General features: G+C 36.9%; 1 protein-coding gene across 10 annotated transcripts in view; it reads right to left on the bottom strand.

Moving 5' to 3' along the window:
* Positions 1–1,753: 1,753 nt before the first annotated feature.
* The window catches only part of RRAGB (Ras related GTP binding B), a 51,634-nt gene continuing 30,890 nt past the window's right edge, over positions 1,754–22,497 (bottom strand). For 6 of the 10 annotated variants that reach the window (XM_028482746.2, XM_007117190.2, XM_028482745.2 and 3 more), the window contains 6 exons: positions 16,047–16,269; positions 13,469–13,564; positions 11,176–11,298; positions 4,307–4,398; positions 3,131–3,246; positions 1,754–2,292 (listed from right to left, as the gene is read on the bottom strand). In XM_028482746.2, coding sequence (XP_028338547.1) covers positions 2,195–2,292; positions 3,131–3,246; positions 4,307–4,398; positions 11,176–11,298; positions 13,469–13,564; positions 16,047–16,269 — 748 coding nt within the window. In that variant the 3' untranslated portion in view covers positions 1,754–2,194. Of the gene's footprint in view, positions 2,293–3,130; positions 3,247–4,306; positions 4,399–7,765; positions 7,997–10,760; positions 10,847–10,959; positions 11,299–13,468; positions 13,565–16,046; positions 16,270–22,497 lie in introns of those variants that run through there. The other 4 variants (XR_003677902.2, XR_008616380.1, XM_055081824.1 and 1 more) reach the window with 4 other exon arrangements.

Genomic DNA, 22,497 nt, shown 5'->3' with positions numbered 1-22,497 from the left:
CATATATCTTATTTGGTATAATGTCTCCAACTTATCTTTAAAAACCTGGTCAGCACATGTTTTCCCACTCCTGCGTTCAGGTATACATTTCCTCTTCTTTTCCTTAAAGCAGTGGTTCCCAAAATATAGTCTGTGGACCAGCAGGATCAGTATCAGCAATACCTGGAACCTGTTAGAAATGTAGATTCATGGACCCCATCCGAGACCTACTGAATCTGAAACTCTCAGTGGTAGTGGGTGGGACAGCAGTGTGTGTTTTAACAATAACCCTCCAAGTGGTTCTTATGCATGCTCAAGTTTGAGAACCATTGCCCTATCCTACTGGCATAGCTAACATGACCTGTAAAAATAACCAGTTCATTGTATCACTGATCTCATAATTTCTACACCTCTGGTTTTGATTTCTTCTCTCCAACTCCTTCCGTGTACATGCCTTCACTGTCCATTTGTGTTTACTTCAGTTTCTAAGCGGCTCCATCTTTGGACAAATATCTATCTCAAAACAGTTTTTTTTTTTTGTCTTCAGTGACAAAGGCTGCTAATTACCATAAGGATTAAGTCAAATCATAACCTTATTTTTCTAACCTTTCATACTATTATACATCCTCTAAGTCCAAGTTATAACTAGAATCTGAGAAAGGGCTGAACCAAGAGTGAACAGAGTAATTATATAACTGTTTGTTGTGCTCATCTAATTGAACATATTATCTATATCTATCCACCTTCCAAAATACAAAAAGCACTTTCGGGTGTTTTCCTTCAAACCTCACCCCAGATAGAGGATAAGGAGAACATGCCAAATCATTAGTCACAGAACAGACCCCCTCCTCCCCCACCCGGTTCATTTGCTCTTTTCATTTTCCTAGATGTTACTAGGATAAAGAATCTGGAACACCTACTTAAAAAACTCTCCTTCTGTGGAAGATTAATACAACTGTTGATAAAATTAGTCCAATGAGATTATTTTAAGAATTGATATTTTTAATCTACATAATGTTAAACTGCCTAAAAAACAACATGTTCTTTGCTGCTCAGTAAAAACTCTATCTCAATTGGGGACAATAAGATGGGGAAAGGTAAGGTTCTGGCAGTCTGGAAGAAGTTTCTTCATGACAGAGACAAGAAAATTGAGATGAGTCTACTCTGCTGTAGATTCCCTAAATGCTTTTGTGTTCTATTTCAGTTCTATGGAAACTGAAAAAGGGCTTTGAGTAGTTCTAGTCAGTGTTGTCAAGCTCCATTTCTCCCAGTTCACAATGCCTCATCTTTTCCTTAGGGGATGAAGTCAAACTCCCAGCCTGAAAGAGGTTTTAATACTACTTAACTAGTATAATGAAGGCACATCCCACCAGGTGTTATGGAATATATAAAATTAACCATTCCTGGACCTCAAAGAAAGAAGACTTACATCTCATAAACACTATTTTCCCTCAACTTTTTATTCATTCCTTCTCTAGTTGCATCCTGAAATAGACTTTCAACACACCTCAGGCCTGGATTACTACCACAGCTTCTCCGACTGCCATCAGTCAGCCTATAGGTTAACTTTCTTTCAAAATTCCTTTGTCATTTCCTATCACATTGTACCAAAACTCTTCTGCCCAGCTTTAAGGCTATCATTTGGCTCATCCTTCCTATCCAACTTTATTTTGTACTATTTCCCAAACAGCAGGTCCCCTTCCGCTAGGATAACTGAAATTCATTTGCTCTTTCTTAGGGAAAAGTTGAAGAAACAAGGAAAAGAAAAACAGACACTGAAATCCCTAACAGCAAAAGTTTATTTACAATTGTAGTTAAGGAATATTTTTAATGCATGCTGAGAAAACAGTAATATTCCAAACATGTAGGTTACTCTCTGGTAAGGAATACAAGATGACGTTGGGAAAGGCTTTGGCATACACAACAACTGGAACCAGGTTAACAGAACACTTGCACTATTAGAACATTGTTATCAGAACACTTAATATATCACCTACTTTATATGTCACACCAACTTCATAAACAGCTCATCTTCTAACTCCTCACTGGCTATTTGAGTAAATAGCATTCAAGCTTAAACGTTAAGACTGGGGAGTAGGGAAGAAATACAGAAGTGATAAGCATCACAACATTTCAGAGACTATATATACTAATACAACATTAAGATTAAGAAACAGTATTCCAATTTTTTTCTGAAACATCATTTGGCAATGTTTTAGCGCATGAGAAGACACTGCTTTGGTCCATCCACTCTTTCCAGCTTTTCAAAGTGTTTCCTGGCATTGCGGATATTGATCAGAGTAGCTGCAGAAGCTGAGGGTGGGGTAGGGAAGATAACCAACAGACTAAGTACAAGCAGCCAAAGGAATAATTGACTAGTAAAAACAAATAAACAAAAGAGAGCCAAATCCCTCAATGTATGTCACAGAGAACATAAGTCCCAAGTTAACCAGAGTTTAATTTTTCTGAATAAAGAAAAGATTTGTTTATATTCTAAACATAGTATTTTCAAAATAAATTTTCAAACTCTTTTGGTTTGGGGCTAATAGCCCCTGGGAGCATCCTGGAAATACTGCTAGAATCATTATTTCAATGGGTGTGATGGATATGGCTATTATGGCATGGAAGCACCAAATATCTCTCTTTATGCCCATAACAGAAATATGGGAGTATGGTACTCAGGAATATACAATGACATATAAAATGGTTCAACATTTAATAGTTCAGAGCTTAGATTGACTAGTCTTTTAAAAATCTACCCCACATGGAGCGTAAGTCATACATTTGGGTTCTTTTTCTTTAAAATCCTTAGATGTAGTAGCTATACATAAGTAATTTTTAAAGTTCCCATGAAGAAGATATAATACCCTAGAGTCTAAATTATCTTTAAGTTTCAAAAATTAAGTCTATTAAATAAAAAGTATTTACCACTAGTACTAAAAAATTTTTTTCATTGTGGTAAAATACACAAAAAAATGAAATTTACCATTTTAACCATTTTTAAATGTATAGGTCAGTGGCATTAAGTACATTCACAGTGTTGTGCACTACAAAATAGCTTTTTAAGTATCTTTAATAATGTACTACCTCTAGGGAAATTAGTTTAAAGAATATGTGGCTTTGAACCTATGTCAGCTAAGTTTAAACTTACGAATGGATGGATCAGACATCACAACCATCACATAAGTGTTGGATGTAAAGATGTCAATGAAAGCAGCAAAGTTAGAGTTCCTGACTTCCATGCTCTGGAAAGAGGCAGCCAGCTTGCTACAGGAGAAAGGAGAAAAGTGAGTAAAGAACATAAAATAATAGCACCATAAGACATTCTTATCTTTCATGTTAAACATTTTCAAAGCATTATATCTCAATCCACCAACTCATTAAGACAGTTAATCACTAATCCCACTTTGTTTTCCAAGGAAACTCTGACAAATTTAACACGTGATGGAAAGTGACTTAGAAAGTGGATTAGGACTTGATACTGACTGTGAAATGAAAAGTGGGCTTGGACCTAGATTTATATTAAGAATCATGTTACCAAAGATTTCTCTAATATTTAAGAAGTTTATTCAGTTGAAATTTCCCTATCATTGTGATTAATAACTGTATCTTTTGAATGTTAGTTATGCTGAAATTCTAGAAATTAACCCATTTCTTTGAAAACAAAAAGGGTAATGATATTTATATGCCATTTGCTATTTCTTCTTAAAAATGTTAGAATAAACATGCCAGAAAGTCTCAAAGTGTGCTATGGTATAAAAGGGAAAAACTTACACTTATTCTATTGTCTGGGCATCAAAGTTTTACCAGGATAAGAATTTTGATTATTAAATCTTTACTAGATTATGATGTTCAGCCATTCTTTCTTCCTATATTCACAATGCTAAGATTCAAATTGTATTTAAACAAAGCTGAGACAATATGATCAGACATTTCTAGACTCTCTACTTTGTACCATTCTTAAATCAGTACCTCACTATTTTAATTACCATAGTTTCATAGTAAATCTTGGTATTTGGTAGGGTAAATTTTCCTTTCTTGTTTTTCAAAACTCTCTTGGACATTTTCTGTTTATTTTTTCCCAAATAGTATCAAACATCTTGAAGGGGTACTCTGCTTAGATATTTTTCCTATGCTTCTTCTGCATCAGTTGACTGCATTAAAGATGTCTTTCACTTCAGTCAACTGTAGGCTCCCTTAGAGTTTAGCTTTATTTTTAATATAAAGAAGTATGCTGAATAAAGAAGTGCAGTCTATATAGTTATTTGAACCTCTCAAAAAATGACAATTTGTTCCAGAGATAAATACATCACATAAGATCTCTTACCTGCAGCTCAGCTTAAATTGCTTAATAATGTTGCTGATTTTCTCAAATCTGTGGACATCACGCTGTTCTTTACATTGATAGTGAGAAATCACCTACGAAAAAGAGCAATGCCTTTTAAATCCATGCAGTGTCGTCATATCACCCTCTACTACTCCTCAAGGCAATACATTTGTCAGTCTCTTGGTCACCCTGATTTTCAGGGTAGACTTGGCATCTGGCTTTACTGCCTCTATTCCTCTGTCCCATATCCTGTCAACATCTGCATAATTTCAACATCCCTAAGGATGACCCATCCAGTACTGTTTGGTTATAATTTTATTAGATCATTTAAGTATTGTATTATCTATTTTGGTTCATTGCTGTCCTTTCTCACTTACTTTAATCATTAAATATTCATCTTATTTCAATAGGATGATCTTTGATTCAAAAAAAGTACAAATCAAAAAGGAAAAATAAATAAAAATTCTTAGCTGTTCTTTTAATATTTCACTTATTTATTTATTTGTTTATTTATTTTAGTTGTGTCAGGTCTTAATTGCAGGCACACAGGATCTTCGTTGAGGCATGTGGGATCTTTTCACTGTGGCGTGCAGGCTCTTCGTTGTGGCACTCAGGCTTCTCTCTATTTGTGGCACGTGGGCTCCAGGGCGTGTGGGCTCTGTAGTTAGCATGCGGGCTCTCTAGTTGAGGTGTGCAAGCTCAGTAGTTGTGGTGCACAGGCTTAGTTGTCCCGCGGCATGTGCGATCTTAGTTCCCCAACCAGGGACTGAACCTGCATCCCCTGCACTGGAAGGTGGATTCTTTACCACTGGACCACCAGGGAAGTCCCTCTTAGCTGTTGTGAGGTGTACTTAATGTATTTAATTTTAATGAAGGCTATAACCAAGTGGTTTTTGGTATCATATTTAAAAATCTTAACTGAATGATTCTAACCTCTGAGGATTTACTATTTATAAATGAACCTATTCATGATGGACACCAATGCCAAATGAAAATACTTCCCTAACACTTCAGATTAATAAAACCACACAACTATTTCCCATAGGCTGATGTAGAGTTTCTAGTAGGAAGCAAAACTGAGTCATTTGCCAGAAGAAAATTCACAGGGCAATTCCCTGAAACCATGGGAAATTTTCAAAACATAATTCCTAGACCAATGGTGGAAGAGGTTCCTGTTGTTTGACTTCAAGAGCTACAGTGAAAATGGTCAATCACACCTAAACTTAGTCCTCAAGAGAAAGCAAAAGCTACTTGTTATTGCCAGTGAAAAACAGAGTTCATATTAGGTTAACCTCTATGAACATGTGTAGTAGATGTGGCAGGAGAATACTGCTGAAGCAGGATTCTACCATGCCACGTGTCTCAAGATAGAAGAGCTCACCTGCTTGTTGCTATTAACACTAGCAGGAAAGACAGGGCTCAGGGTAGTGAACTTCCAAGCAAGTGATCCCTCAGCCTATGGGCTGAGGCAGAAAGACACTCTAGTTAGGACTCCTTGCCTCAACTGTACCAGTTAGCAGGAAGGATGACTCCCAAATATGCTACCATTAAAAATAATGTTTCCACAAAGGAAGGAGAAAAAATTGCACTTTGCTTTCTCTGCCCTCTGTTGGCTGCAACAGCAAAAGAAATCAACGTTTAACAGTTTGCCAACTGTATGCTAAACTTTGTGCTAGGGCTTAATATTACCTTGTCCCATTTTCATCCACACAATAAACCTATGATATAGATATTATTATCTCCATTTTATAAAAGGGGAACCAAACTCAGAGAGATTAAGATATGTGTCTACCATATACATGCTGTCTACAAGAGACCCACTTCAGATCTAGGGACACATGCAGACTGAAAGTAAGAGGATGGAAAAATGCATTCCATGCAAACAGAAATCAAAAGAAAGCTAGAGTAGCAATACTCATATTAGACAAAATAGAGTTTAAAATAAAGAATGTTACAAGAGACAAAGAAGGACACTACATAATAAGGGATCAGTCCAAGAAGAAGACATAACAATTGTAAATATATATGAACCCAACATAGGAGCACCACAATATATAAGACAAATACTAACAGCCATAGAAAGAAAAGTCGACAGTAACACAATTATAGTGGGGGACTTTAACACTCCACGTTCATCAATGGAACGATCATCCAGACAGAAAATCAATAAGGAAACACAGGCCTTAAATGACACATTAGACTAGATGGACTTAATTGATATTTAGAGCATTCCATCCAAAAGCAGCAGAATACACATTCTTCTCAAGTACACATGGAACATTCTCCAGAATTGATCACATGCTGGGCCACATAGCAAGCCTTGGTAAATTTAAGAAAACTGAAATCATATCAAGCATCTTTCCCAAACACAACGCTATGAGATTAGAAATCAACTACAAGGAAAAAGCTGTAAAATACACAAACTCATGGAGGCTAAACAATATGCTACTTAACAACCAATGGATCACTGAAGAAATCAAAGAAATCAAAAAGTATATAGAGACAAATGAAAATGAAAGCATGAGGATCCAAAACCTATTTGACACCCCAAAAGCAATTCTAGGAGGGAAATTTATAGCAACACAATCTTGCCTCAGGAAACAAGAAAAATCTCAAATAAACAACCTAACCTTACAACTAAAGCAACTAGAGAAATAAGAACAAACAAAACACAAAGTTAATAGAAGGAAAGAAACCATAAAGAACAGAGCAGAAATAAATGAAATAGAGAGAAAGAAAACAACAGAAAGGATGAATGAAACTAAAAGCTGGTCATTTGAAAAGATAAACAAAATGGATAAACCTTTAGACAGACTCATCAAGGAAAGAAGGGAGAGGACTCAAATTAATACAATTAGGAATGAAAAAGGAGAAGCTACAACAGACACCACAGAAATACAAAGGATCATGGGAGATTACTACAAGCAACTATATGCTAATAAAATGGACAACCTAGAAGAAAAGGACAAATTCTTAGAAAGGTACAATCTCCCAAGACTGAACCAGGAAGAAACAAAAAATATGAACAGATCAATTACAAGAATGAAATTGAAACTGGGATTACAAAACTCCCAACAAACCAAAGTCTAGGACCTGATGGCTTCACACGTGAATTCAATCAAGCATTTAGAGAAGACGTAACACCTATCCTTCTGAAACTATTCCAAAAAATTGCAGAGGAAGGAACACTTGCAAACTCATTCTGTGAGGTCACCATCACCTTGATAACCAAAACTAGACAAAGATACCACCAAAAAAGAAAATTACAGGCCAATGTCACTGGTGAACATAGATGCAAAAATAATCCTCAACAAAACACTAGCAAGCCGAATCCAACAATACATTAAAAGGATCAGACCCGATGATCAAGTGGGATTTATCCCAGGAATGAAAGGACTTTTATTTTCTTTTTTTCTTTTTTTTTTTTTTTTTTTAAACAACAGAAATTTATTTTCTCACAGTTCTGGATGCTGGAAGCCCAAGATCAAGGTGCCGGAAGACTTGTTTTCTCCTGAGGTGTCTTTTGTTGGCTTGCAGATGGCTGCCTTCTCACTATGTCCTCACATGGCCTTTTTCTCTGTGCCTGTGTACTCCTGTTATCTCTTTAAATTCTTGTAAGGACTCCAGTCCTATTGGATTAAGGTTCGACCCTGAGGACCTCATATAATCTTAGTCATCTCCTTAAGGGCCCTATATTCAAATAGAGCCACATTGGCAGTTAGGGCTTCTTCATATGAATCTGGGGGGGACACAATTCAGCCCATATACATATACACATTGTATACAATATTTTCCATATGCTTTAAGGGAGTGCAAAGTCCACGAAAGGACTTTTCAATATCCCCAAATCAATCGGTGTGATACACCAGAGCAACAAACTGAAGAATAAAAACCATATGATCATCTCAAAAGATGCAGAAAAAGCTCTTAACAAAATTCAACACCTATGTATGATAAAAGCTCTCCAGAAAGTGGGCACAGAGAAAACTTACCTCAACATAATAAAGGCCATATATGACAAACCTACACCTAACATCATACTCAATGGTGAAAAGCTGAAAGCATTTCCTTTAAGATCAGGAACAAGACAAGGATGTCCACTCTCGCCACTTTTACCGAACATAGTTTTGGAAGTCCTAGCCATGGCAATCAGAAAAGAAAAAGAAATAAAAGGAATCCAAATTGGAAAAGAAGTAAAACAGTCTCTGTCTGCAGATGACATGATACTATACATAGAAAATCCTAAAGATGCTACTAGAAAACTACTAGAGCTCATCAATGAATTTGGTAAAGTTGTAGGATACGTAATACACAGAAATCTCTTGCATTTCTATACACTAACAATGAAAGATCAGAAAGAGAAATTAAAGAAACAATCCCATTTACCAGTGCAGCAAAAAGAATAAAATACCTAGAAATAAACCTACCTAAGGAGGCAAAAGACCTGTACTTCAAAAAACTATACGATGCTGATGAAAGAAATCAAAGATGACAGAAACAGATGGAAAGACATACCATGTTCTTGGATTAGAAGAATCAATATTGTCACAATGACTCTACTACCCAAGACAATCTACATATTCAATGCAATCCCTATCAAATTACCAAGGGAATTTTTCACAGAACTAGAACAAAAAATCTTAAAATTTGTACGGAGAAACAAAAGACCCTGAATAGCCAAAGCAATCTTAAGAAAAACGGAGCTGGAGGAATCAGGCTCCCTGACTTCAGACTATACTACAAAGTGAAAGTCATCAAAACGGTATGGAACTGGCACAAAAACATAAATATAGATCAATGGAATAGGATAGAAAGCCCAGAAATAAACCCATGCACCATGGTCAATTAACCTATGACAACAAAGGCAAGACTACATGATGGAGAAAAGACAGTCTCTTCAATAAATAGTGCTGGGAAAACTGGACAGCTACATTTAAAAAAAATGAAATTAGAAGATTCTTTAATACCATACACAAAAATAAACTCAAAATGGATTAAAGACCTAAATGTAAGACTGGATACGCTAAAACTCTTAGAGGAAAACAGAGGCAGAACACTCTGACATAAATTGCAGCAAGATCTTTTTCAATCCACATCTAGAGTAATGGAAATTAAAAAACAAAAAACAAATGGGACTTAATTAAACTCAAAAGCTTATGCACAGCAAAGGAAATCATAAAGAAAGTACAAAGACAACCCATAAAATTGGAGAAAATATTTGCAAACGATGTAGCAGAAAAGGGATTAATCTCCAAAATTTACAAACAACTCATGGGGCTCAGTATGAAAAAAAACAACCCAATAAAAAAACGGGCAGAAGACCTAAATAGACATTTCTCCAAAGAAGACATACAGATGGCCAGGAGGCATATGAAAAGATGCTCAACATCAGTAATTATTACAGAAATGCAAATCAAAACTACAATGAGGTACCACCTCACACCAGTCAGAATGGCCATCATCAAAAAGTCTACAAACAATAAATGCTGGAGAGGGTGTGGAGAAAAGGGAACCCTCTTACACTGCTGTTGGGAATGTAAATTGATACAGCCACCGTGGAGAACAGTATGGAGATGCCTTAAAAAACTAAAATTAGAGCTACCATATGATCCAGGAATCCCACTCCTGGGCATATATCCATAGAAAAACATGGTTTCAAAGGATACATGCACCCCAATGTTCATTTCAGCCCTGTTTACAATAGCCAAGACTTGGAAGCAAACTAAATGTCCATCAACAGATGAATGGATAAAGAAGATGTGGGGCATATATACAATGGAATATTACTCAGCCATTAAAAAAGAATGAAATAATGCCATTTGCAGCTACATGGATGGACCTGGAGATTATCACACTAAGTGAAGTAAGTCAGACAGAGAAAAACAAATATCATATGATATCGCTTATATGTGGAATCCAAGAGAAATGATACAATGAACTTGTTTACAAGACAGAAACAGACTCACAGACTTAGAGAAGGAACTTGTGGTTGCCAGGGGCGATGGGTGGGGGTAGGGATAGATTGGGAATTTGGGATTGAGATGTACACACTTCTATATTTAGAATAGATGGCCAATGGGGACCTACTGTACGGCATGGGGAACTCTGCTCAATATTCTGTAATAACCTAAATAAGAAAAGAATTTGAAAAAGGATACGTGTGTATGTAAAAAACAAAAAAAGTAAGAAATGTGTCTAAAATCATGAAGCACTGGTAGAGCTCAGAAACCAATTATTTACTGTAAGCTGCTCTTAGAACTATATTTATTAAGCTGATCAGCAATTACTTAAGCAGTGCTTTGTGACATCTCAAGTCAATTTTTATTAGTTATTTAAAAATTTTACTTATAAATATAATATTGGATTTTGCACACCCCCTCATGGCCAAATACACAGTAGGTGCTAATATCATTGTTAAGCTGAATTTATAAGAAAAATAAAAATACCAACATACCTCTTTGCCCTTTCACCTCCCCATCTGAACTCTTAGCTACGTCACTGAGTTGACCATTACATCTCTTCCATGTTAAAAGCTTTAAACTCAAAGAAAAATACCCATCATTTCATAATAAAAGTCAATAGGAAATAGGAATTCTTTAACACAAATGAACAATTATTCACAAAAATAAACTAAACTCTATAGTAAGGCTTACCTGCAAACATCTAAGTTTTACTAATTACTAAAGATCCACGCACCAAAGAACTTCTTTCAAGTTACTTGCTGACAATACTACTTTATAAATAAGGCTATGCATGGTGAAGTAATGACAAGAGGGAAAAAGGTTCTTCCTGAAAGTGGCAACATATTCTCCGTTGCTGAATAGAAGAAGGTGAGTGTGAAGTACATCTGCAGAGCAGAAAGTTCTCACCAGAAAAGTGGCTCTCTCAAATAGAAGCACTTCATCAGCCTCAATAATTTCAGCAAAATTCCTTAGGTTCATTTCCAGCTGCTGAACATTGGGAATCAGCTGATAAACAATGCTGGACCAAGCCTAACAGAACAGAAGCACAGTGTAATATTACTAACAGGTAGCCAGTCCCAGATCTTTGCAAATGAGTAAGTATACTATAACATACAGATAGCAAAATATTGTGATAATTGAGTCCCAAACAAATTCTGGCAACAAGTATGATATAACACAAACGAAGTGAGAAAATGAAGATAATATTTGATTTTTATCCTTCAGTTGGATTTTTAAAAGTTTCAAACACTTTTGTAAAATACTTCTTTCCATTGATAATTAAAAATAAACAAATATTTAATTCCATCATATTGCCTTAGGGAAGTTGAAAACTCTGATATACTGGGCTAAAGAACTTCTAATCCAGCCATTCAAACAGATATGTAAGTCCAAGAGTGTAGACTGCTCTAAAGATCAGAACCTAATAATGCTATATTTAACATGCATCTAAGTATCAATTTTATGAAAATATCAGAGCCATGTAGAAAAATGGCCCCTCCCCTCAATGGGATAACATACAATAGAAATTACAAGAGAAATTAGTGGCATTATCATTCCAAAAGGCTTATTGTCAGCTGTATAAATTATTGATCCAATTGAATTAAAAACAGTCCACTGCGTGTTTGCCTAAAACTGACTTCATCCAGAGGAGTATGACTAAAATAAGGAGTTGAAATTAACCACACCCTCCCTCTATTCTCTTAAGGCTCTTTTATTTGAATTTTCATTATAATATTTCTTTCAATTTTGCCCCAATTTGTCTGGTAAGGTGTACAATGTTCTTCTCTCCCCTACTAGAGGGCAGGAACCTGATCTTAGCCATCTGTGCGTCCAACAGCATCAAGCAGATTGCAATGAGTGCTTGAAGAATAAAACTTAATATAAAAATTTATGTCAGCTCTATGCAACATTGATGTAAGAGAGAGTAGAGCCATGTCTCTGTTCCAATTAGTTTTATTACTTAGGCATGGGGGTTCAGGTTCCAAGTTCCCAGGTCGGTGTTAATGTCACTGCTGAATTTACCTTGGAGAAGGCACCAAAGCTAACCACAGCAGAGACATTGTCACTCACAGCAGTGTTGTGATTAGCCAATTGTCTTTGGTCGTGTTATGTATTGCCATCCTTCACACCGCAGTTGGTTCTTATCAGTGCGTCATGTCCATCCTTATTCACGGTTACCTGTTCTATGGGAATAAGGCTTTGAGAGAAATTCGGCCCAAATTAATCTAGAACAGTATTTCCTAGATAGGTATCTCAAAATGATCTGTTATTAGAGTGAGGCTGGGTCAACATATTGGGGAAAAAATGAATTAGTTCAAAAAATAAATCAGTGGCTATGTTTAAAGTCCAATTGTTTTTCTCCTTGGCAAATCAGGTTTCTGTGCTTTTGGTTGTAGATACTTGTCAGATGGAGTTGATACTGAGGCTGTAGCTACGAGTCACAGAGAAGGATGTTTTCCTACCCAGACTTGTCAATGGATACCAGAAGCAGTCTGACCACAGGAGGACCCAAAAGGAGCCAGTCTTTCAAATCACTAAATCAGTGGGAGAAAGGGAGGAAGCAGGATAAGGAGCCTATGTGCCAATAAGGTAATTTCAGCTTCATCCATAACACAGCTATTGTTTGTAACCTCTACAACTACTACAAGCAGTGTGGCATCCATTCCACCAATGAGGGAACAATCTCTCTGGTTGAAAGAATGCTAGTCTGTAATTTGGCATGAAAGTTAAAGCTATACTCTAGAAATAACATATCCCATTCTAAGACTCCCTTCTCCAATCTCTCCCCTAAATATTGTTCTTCTATTGCCATCCAAACTTAGGCAGACTAGCTTATATCCTGTAGAGGTACCTGAATATTAGATACAATACCCATCAGCACTGAGACCACAACAGGTCAAAATGGATGATGGCCAGTGAAACCTCTACTGTCATGAAGATCTGTATCAAATTAATCAGGACCAAACTGGGTTAATTCAGTGTGATCTGGTAGGTATGTCGACCCAATCTAAGATCAAAACCAAAATTTCTTAAGGTTAAATTGGATATTTTTCAAACAATTTATTGTAGATTATTTCTTCTTTTAGTTCAACACATCTAGATGGCTATGAAAGAGTTTAAAATCTTTTAGTTTTGATAATACCCTTCTAGCTTTTTTTTCATGCTCTTTAAATGAGAGAACTCAGGGAAACGTACGCACCTTATACAGAGTTTCATCCCAGATAGATGTTCGGAAGCAAGAACATTCCAATGGGCGAGACAAACGCCTCAGATCTTCTTCTCGCTCTTTAAAAATCTGAAGTAAATAGACCAACATACTGATCAGCATATAACTAACAGCTCTCCTCTCTCACTGCAAAATCTGAGGTGTAATATTTTAGCATATTTTAAACAGGGGCACTTCGTTTTTCCTCAGAGGAATTTTTAAATATGTATGTTACTTTACAGACTAGGATGGCAGAAATGATTTCAGGTCAGGTCTACAAAGTGCAATGGCTACTAGAATTCTTCAGGACTGTGCTGCTTGTTCTGAGTACTCACTGAGAACACAATGCTGGAAAATAAAATTTACCTAACAGAGAAATCTTAATAAAATATACCTAACATTCCAAATAATCCAATCTGGGTCATTTTTTAAGATATCCATACCAATATCAAGATTTTATAAATCAAAATACTTCAACTTTTGTAGATATCTTACTCTCATACACACATGCATACACATATATTATTTCTGTATGGACTGTATTTATTTGGCTACATAGATATAACAACCCCTTACACACAAATATCTATTCTTCTTGGCTATGTATCTATCTATATCTATGCCCATATATACATGGAAAAATATCTATTTATACAAATATAAACACATATACAGATATTTTCCAGGACTGGGTGGGCTTATAGTGAGTGCACTGTTCACAATGTGATAGATAATTTTATGCAACAACTAGGTTAGGCCACAATACCCAGACATTTGGTTAAACACCAATTTAGATGTTGCTATGAAGGTATTTTTTAGATGAGATTAATATTTAAATCAGCGGACTTTCAGTAAAGCAGATCCCCCTCCATAATATGGGTAAGCTTTATATAACCAGTTGAAGTCCTTAAGAGAAAAAGACTGCCATTCCCCAGGAAGAGGGAATTCTGCCTTCCAGACTGCCTTCTGACTCAAGATGCAACAAGGGTCTCCAGCCTATCAGTCTGCCCTGCAGATTTCGGACTTGCCAGCCTCCACAATCATATGAGTCAATTCCTTAAAATTAATCAGTCTCTCTCTTATTCTCACTCTCTCTCTCTCTCTCTACACACACACACACACACACACACACACACACACACACACACACACACACACACACACATACACTTCTTATTGGTTCTGTTTCTCTGAGGAACCCTGACTAATACACACACATAGAGGGAAACACCTATCTTGCTTGAAACTGATATTCAGGGAAGCACCCTAGCCATTTTATTCCAAAACCTCCAAGTCTGAAACTTTAATGAAATAGAGTATACTTTTCTTAATTAAGCTTAAAATCCCACAAAGAACATTAATGTATCTTTGGGGATATTTACATAAGTATTTAGAAAACAATATGTTGATCACTAAAAATTACAAGTAATTAAAAAATCCATAAGGAGGTCATTTATTGGAATGCTCTAGTATTTTCTGTTGCAAATTGGGCCAGGAAACAAAACCAAAAACAGTAATAATAACAAACCCCTCACAAGCTCAAGATCAAGCTACATACAGAATTTTCTGCTGAATTAAAACAGAATTGATACTTTGTGAGAGGGAGAAGGAATTAAAAAGAATACTCAAAAGTCCTTTTCAGAGTTAAATATGGAACCCTGTCAAGTGGTTTCTGAAAGCCTGTAAGCTAACCTAGAAACACCAAAATATACTCAAATACTGGAACACTGAAGGCAATCCTGTAACTAATCATGGAAAAAAAAAGTATTCCTGACCACAGCTATTACCAGAAAATTCTTAAGTTAAAGGGGATCCTTAGACTCCTACGTTCCAACCCAAAGAGGAACTGTATTCTTCTACATCACCAGCATATTCTAAAACTGGTTTCCTCAACTTTACCCTTGGAAATAGAGGATTTTCTCTTTCAGCTTAGACTTTAAAATCCAATCCTCTTATTTTATATGGAGCAAACTAAAGCTAGACTATATTTGTGACTTGCGAGTCCTGGGGTCTCATAGCTAGCTAGGAGCTTGCCCTTTCTATTGTGTCTTTTCTGGTTTAAATTTATGTGTACTAACTCCCATGCTAGAAAAGAAGATAAATATACCATATCAGTGCAATTATGAGGGCCTTGGCATTGTGCCTAACACAGTATAGTTGGCATTTGAATTGGTGCATACCAGTTTCCTAGGTCAACCTAGTGACAGCTATGACCTTTCTTTATCTCACCCCTCGTGGGTCTTCTAGCCTTGACAATAACTGCCTGCTCTGAAGGACAGTAAAACAGTGGCAGCAAATATATTTTTAAAATACATAAAGCTGCTTAGTGATATCACATGGTCAGGATCCTTTCCTAAATTTGAAAGTTATTTGCTAAATGAACATTATATTTCCCTTACCATGGAACATTTGTTTATAAGTCTTTTTAAAAATAAATGTCAACTTTATATTGAAAGCTTATGCTGAGATTTTTTTTTCCTAAAAAAAAATGGTACAAATTTATCTATATCTCTACAGAAGAAGTCTACAAAGGATGTCACTTATTTGGTGCACCACCCTTTCTATTTCTTACCAGGTCTCGTTGATCCTCCTGTACCAGATCCATTTTATGCACCAAGCAAAAGATTTTGGCATCTGGAGAATTCTGAAGAATGGCCTCCAGGCATGACTGGTAATAGTGCATGTCCTTTTCCAGTTCGCGGCTTTCCACATCAAAGACATAAATCAGAACCTCCACATTACGGAAGATGTTGTCTCGCTGGCTGGTGAAATAATTTTCCATGAAGGTGTCCTGTCTAGTAGGAAAAAAAATTAGGTAATAAGCAAGTCATCACTTAATCACTCCTATTTACAATCTATTTTTGTTGGCTTAATCAGTGTGAAAGATAATCCTAAAGCTTCAAATTAAAGGGAAAATGATAGCAAATTAGGATGGCCTCACCTTCTTACTTCTTAAGCCACATCTTGTGCCACCTTTTGCTCCTCTCCTTGTGTTCCAAATATACTTTGACCTTCCCTCAGTTCTAGTGGCCCATGGTCTATCCACTGAGGGGCCTTTACACATGCTTTTCACTCTGTCTCACAAGCTATCCCCTTACTTTTATACCTAATTAACTCCTACTTGAAATCCACTGGATTTCAGCTCAATTCATACTTCCTCACAGAAACTATCCCTGACCTCACTGATTTGGGCAAATCTAGTTGCCATAGGCAATTATACTAACACATTGGTTTTATTTTTAACACTCACCACAAGTGTGATATTATACATATTTGTGTGAGTTTTTAATTAATGGCATTCAATCCCCTAGATGGCAAGCTCCATGAAGGTAAGGACCATGTCTGTTACAGTTTGACATTGTTTCCCAGCTTTTAACACAGAGCTTGCCACAGAGTAGTTGCTCAATGAATATTTACTGAATGAATAACTAGTCAAACACTCTAGACTATATGAAAATGGTTCCAAGTTAATTTTTTAGCAGAATGTTGCTCTTTGCTCCTTAGCCTGTGTGCAGTTTCCCAAGAAATTCTCAATTGCCAGCTGGCTAGAAGAATACAGTATTATTCTGTCCTGAACAAAAAAATCAAGGAGTGGCATCAACAAGATGGTGGAATGAAAAGCTACCTCTGTCTCTCCCCTTCAATCTACAACCAGTAAAACATTCACAACTCAACAAAGGTACTTTTGTCCAACACACCAGGATGCTACAGAATTCCACACACCTGTACTTCTAAAGGTGGATGGACTGGAACCGATAGAGGAGGCAGAACCGAAGGAACAGTAGAGGTAGTGCCTATAATCCTGGCCCTCTGGCCATGGCAGCTAAGCCTGCAGCCCCAGAGAACCTGGTAGCAGCAGAGAAGACAGCACACACAACACCATCCTCCTGGCTGCAGTGGCACCCATGGCCACATCTAACTGTACAGCAGAGGGAATGGGGCCTGCGGCCCTGTCCCTCCAGCCACTGAGGTGCCCAAGTCTCCAGTCCCTCTGTTCTCCCACCAGAAGTGACAGAGCCTAAGAACCTTAGAAAACCAGATAGGGAAGAGGCACTGGTATGACCCTGGCTCCCCCCACCCCTTCCCCCTGTGGTGGCTGAGCCTGTGACTCAGAGGATACTGGAAGTGAGGGAAGAACCCACCATCCAGGTGAACCAGGCAGCTTCTGACAGTGACATAGGCAGAAGCAAGGTGCCAATGACACTGAAAACACCAGAAGTTATAATGAGAGTTGGGACAGGGGGCACACCTCTGACAGAGGCAGCTCAGGTCAGAGAAACCAAAAACTTGTGCTATAGTGCAACCTATGGAAAAATAAAAGACCCATAATTTCTAACTTGTCTCACTTCACATGCTCTGGCAGAAGGAAGTACCATGAAGAAGCACAGTAACACTGCACCATGAAAAGAAAATGACAATTCTCCAGAAACCAAAGTTAAAGTCACAGAATAATGTGATCTGATGGAGAATTTAAAATAGCTGTCATGAAGAAATTCAACAAGCTACATGAAAACTCAGAAAGGCACATGAATTAGCTCAGGAATAAAATTAATAAACAGGAATGCTTTACCAAAAAGGCTGAAACTAAAAAAAAAAAGAGAACTACAATTCTGGAGCTGAAAAATTCATTAAATGAGATAAAGAATGCATTAAAAAGCACTGGAAATAAAGCAGACCATATGGAAGAGAGGATTAGTGAATGTGAAGATAGAAATCTAGAAAAGATACAAGTAGAAGAGGAAAGAAAAATAAGATGCAAAAATATGAGGAAATCCTACAAGAGCTATCTGACTCTTTTAGGTAGGGCAACATTAGGATAATGGACATCACAGAAGGAGAAAAGAGGGAGAAGGGAGCAGAGAGTTTATTTAAACAAATAATAGCTGAGAATTTCCTAAACTGTGGAAGAAACTGGATATACAAGTCCATGAAGCTAAGAGAACACATAATTACCTCAATGCAAAAAGACCTTCTCCAAGACACATATTAAAACTGTCAAAAGTCTATGACAAAGAAACAATTTTGGAGGCAGCCAGGGAGAAAAAAATGGTAAACTACAAAGGAACCCAAATTAGGCTATCAGCAGATTTCTAAGCAGAAACTCTAGAGGTCAGGTGGGAATGGAATGACATTATCAAAATACTATAAGATAAAAGTTGTCACCCAAGAATACTGTACCCACCAAAGTTATCATTCAGATATGAAGGAGGAATAAAGACTTACCCAGACAAACAAAAGCTGAGGGAGTTCATCAACACTAGACCTGCCTTACAAGAGATGTTGAACAGAGGTCGTACACCAGAAACAAAGACAAAAGTACATAAAACTTGGAGTAAGGTGATAGAGAGACAGAATCAGAAAATTGCAACTATTTATCAGAAAAGGTTCTTAAACATTTTATTACAGTATAAAGGTTAAAAAAGGGAGAAAATGCAGAAAAAATAACTATAGCTACTTCAATTTGGTAACAAACTTACAATGTAAAAAGGGAAAGTATGAGACAACAAAAACACAAAAGGGGAAGAGGAAAACCATACAGTTAAATGAAGATAAGATGCTATCAGCAGAAAAAAACTATTTATCTATGTGACATTTGATACAAACTTCATGTTAATTAAGAAACATAAATCTAGAACAGAGACACAAAACAAAATGAGAAAAATATCATAGAAAACCACCAAACAAAAATGGAAGACAGAAACAAAAGGCAAAAGAAACAATGAGCCCGTCCTAAGGAAAGGGAAGTTGGAGACTGAGTTGGTGGCCACATTGGGATGCTCCTGGCAGGTAAGCAGTGCAGAAACGACCGTGTGACTGACACGGTCTTGGTGTTCCAGCCAGGTGTCAGGCCTGAGACTCAGAGGTGGGAGAGCCAAGTCCAGGACATTGGACCACCAGAGACCTCCCAGCCCGACTTAATATCAAATGGTGAAAGCTCTCACAGAGATCTCCATCTCAACGCAAAGACCCAGCTCCACTGAAAAACCAGCAAGCTACACTGCTGGACACCATATGCTAAACAACTAGCAAGTCAGGAACACAAAGACACCCATTAGCAGAGAAGCTGCCTAAAATCATACTAAGTTCATAGACAACCCAAAGCACACCACCGGACATGGCCCTGCCAAGCAGAAAGAAAAGATCCAGTCCCACCAATGAAAACACAGGTACCAGTCCCCTCCACGAGGAAGCCTACAGAAGCCACTGAACCAACCTCACCCACTGGGGGCAGACACCAAAAACAATGGGAACTAAGAACCTGCAGCCTGCGAAAAGGAGACCCCAAACAGTAACTTAAAAAAAAATGAGAAGACAGAGAAAAATGCATGAGATGAAGGAGCAATGTAAAAAACCACGAGACCTAACAAATAAAGAGGAAATAGGCAGTGAACCTGAAAAACAATTCAGAGTAATGAGAGTAAAGATGATCCAAAATCTTGGAAAAAGAAGGGAGAAAATAGATAAAAACATTTCACAAGGACCTAGAAGAATTAAAGAGCAAAGAAACAATGATGAACAACACAATAAATGAAATAAAAAATTCTTTAGAAGTAATCAACAACAGAATAACTGAGGCAGAAGAATGGATAAGTGACCTGGAAGATAAAACCACCGGACATGGCCCTGCCAAGCAGAAAGAAAAGATCCAGTCCCACCAATGAAAACACAGGTACCAGTCCCCTCCACGAGGAAGCCTACAGAAGCCACTGAACCAACCTCACCCACTGGGGGCAGACACCAAAAACAATGGGAACTAAGAACCTGCAGCCTGCGAAAAGGAGACCCCAAACAGTAACTTAAAAAAAAATGAGAAGACAGAGAAAAATGCATGAGATGAAGGAGCAATGTAAAAAACCACGAGACCTAACAAATAAAGAGGAAATAGGCAGTGAACCTGAAAAACAATTCAGAGTAATGAGAGTAAAGATGATCCAAAATCTTGGAAAAAGAAGGGAGAAAATAGATAAAAACATTTCACAAGGACCTAGAAGAATTAAAGAGCAAAGAAACAATGATGAACAACACAATAAATGAAATAAAAAATTCTTTAGAAGTAATCAACAACAGAATAACTGAGGCAGAAGAATGGATAAGTGACCTGGAAGATAAAACAGTGGAAATAAGTGCCACAGAGCAGAATAAAGAAAAAAGAATGAAAAGAACTGAGGACAGGCTCACAGATCTCTGAGACAACATTAAACACACGAACATTCAAATTATAGGAGTGCCAGAAGAAGAGAAAAGTAAGGGTCTAAGAAAATATTTGAAGGGATTATAGTGGAAAACTTCTTTAACATGGGAAAAGAAATAGTCAATCAAGTACAGGAAGCTCAGAGAATCCCATACAGGATAAATCCAAGGAGAAACACGCCAAGACACATATTAATCAAACTACCAAAAATTAAATACAAAGAAAAAATATTAAAAGCAGAAGGGGTAAAGCAACAAATAACATACAACAGAATCCCCATAAGGTTAACAGCTCATCTTTCAGCAGAAACTCTGCAAGCCAGAAGGGAGTGGCAGGACATATTTAAAGTGATGAAAGGGAAAAACCTACAACCAAGATTACTCTACACAGTAAGGATCTCATTCAGATTCAACGGAGAAATTAAAATCTTTACTGACAAGCAAAAGCTAAGGGAATTCAGCACCACCAAAACAGCTTTACAACAAATGCTAAGGGAACTTCTCTAGGCAGGAAACACAAGAGATGGAAAAGCCCTACAATAACAAACCCAAAACAATGAAGAAAATGGTAATAGGAACATACATATCAATAGCTACGTTAAAGGTAAATGGATTCAATGCTCCAACCAAAACACACAGACTGGCTGAACGGATGCAAAAACAAGACCCATATATATGCTGCCTACAAGAGACCCACTTCAGACCAAGGAACACATAAAGACTGAAACTGAAGGGCTGGAAAAAGATATTCCATGCAAATGGAAATCAAAAGAAAGCTGGAGCAGGAATTCTCATATCAGACAAAATAGACTTTAAAATACAGACAAGAGACAAAGAAGGACACTACATGATGATCAAGGGATCAATCTAAAAAGAAAACAACTGTAAATATTTATGTACCCAACATAAGAGCACCTCAATACATGAGGCAAATACTAATAGGCATAAAAGGGGAAATCGACAGTAACACACAATAGAAGGGGACTTTACCACCTCACTTTCACCAATGAACAGATCATCCAAAATGAAAATAAATAAGGGAATACAAACCTTAAATGACACATTAGATAAGATGGACTTAATTGATATTTATAGGACATTCCATCAAAAAACAACAGAATACAATTTGTTCTCAAGTGCTCATGTAACATTCTCCAGGATAGATTCATATCTGGTAAAATCAAGCGTTGGTAAATTTTAAAAAATTGAAATCGTGTCAAGTATCTTTTCCAACCACAATGCTATGAGACTAGGTACCAATTACAGAAAAAAAAACCTGTAAAAAATACAAACATATGGAGGCTAAACAATACATTACTTCATAACCAAGAAATCACTGAAAAAAATCAAAGAGGAAATCAAAAAATACCTAGAAACAAATGATAATGAAAACATGACGATCCAAAACTTATGGGATGCAGCAAAAGCAGTTTTAAGAGGGACGTTTATAGCAATACAACCCTACCTCAAGAAACAAGAAACATCTCAAATAAACAACCTAATGTTACACCTAAAGCAATTAGAGAAAGAAGAACAGAAAAAACCCAAAGTGAGCAGAAGGAAAGAAATCATAAATATCAGCTCAGAAATAAATGAAAAAGAAAAGAAGAAAAAGATCAATAAAACTAAAGGCTGGTTCTTTGAGAAGATAAACAAAATTGATAAACTGTTAGCCAGACTCATCAAGGAAAAAAGGGAGAAGACACAAATCAACATGACTAGAAATGAAAAAGGAGAAGTAACATCTGACACTGCAGAAAGACAAAGGATCATGAGAGATTACTACAAGCAACTATATGCCAATAAAATGGACAACCTGGAAGAAATGGACA

Source organism: Physeter macrocephalus, chromosome 21 (assembly GCF_002837175.3).
Source record: "Physeter macrocephalus isolate SW-GA chromosome 21, ASM283717v5, whole genome shotgun sequence".
Lineage (NCBI taxonomy): Eukaryota > Metazoa > Chordata > Mammalia > Artiodactyla > Physeteridae > Physeter > Physeter macrocephalus.
The sequence above is the reverse complement of the archived record's forward strand: the minus strand, read 5'-3'. Positions and strand labels throughout refer to the sequence as shown.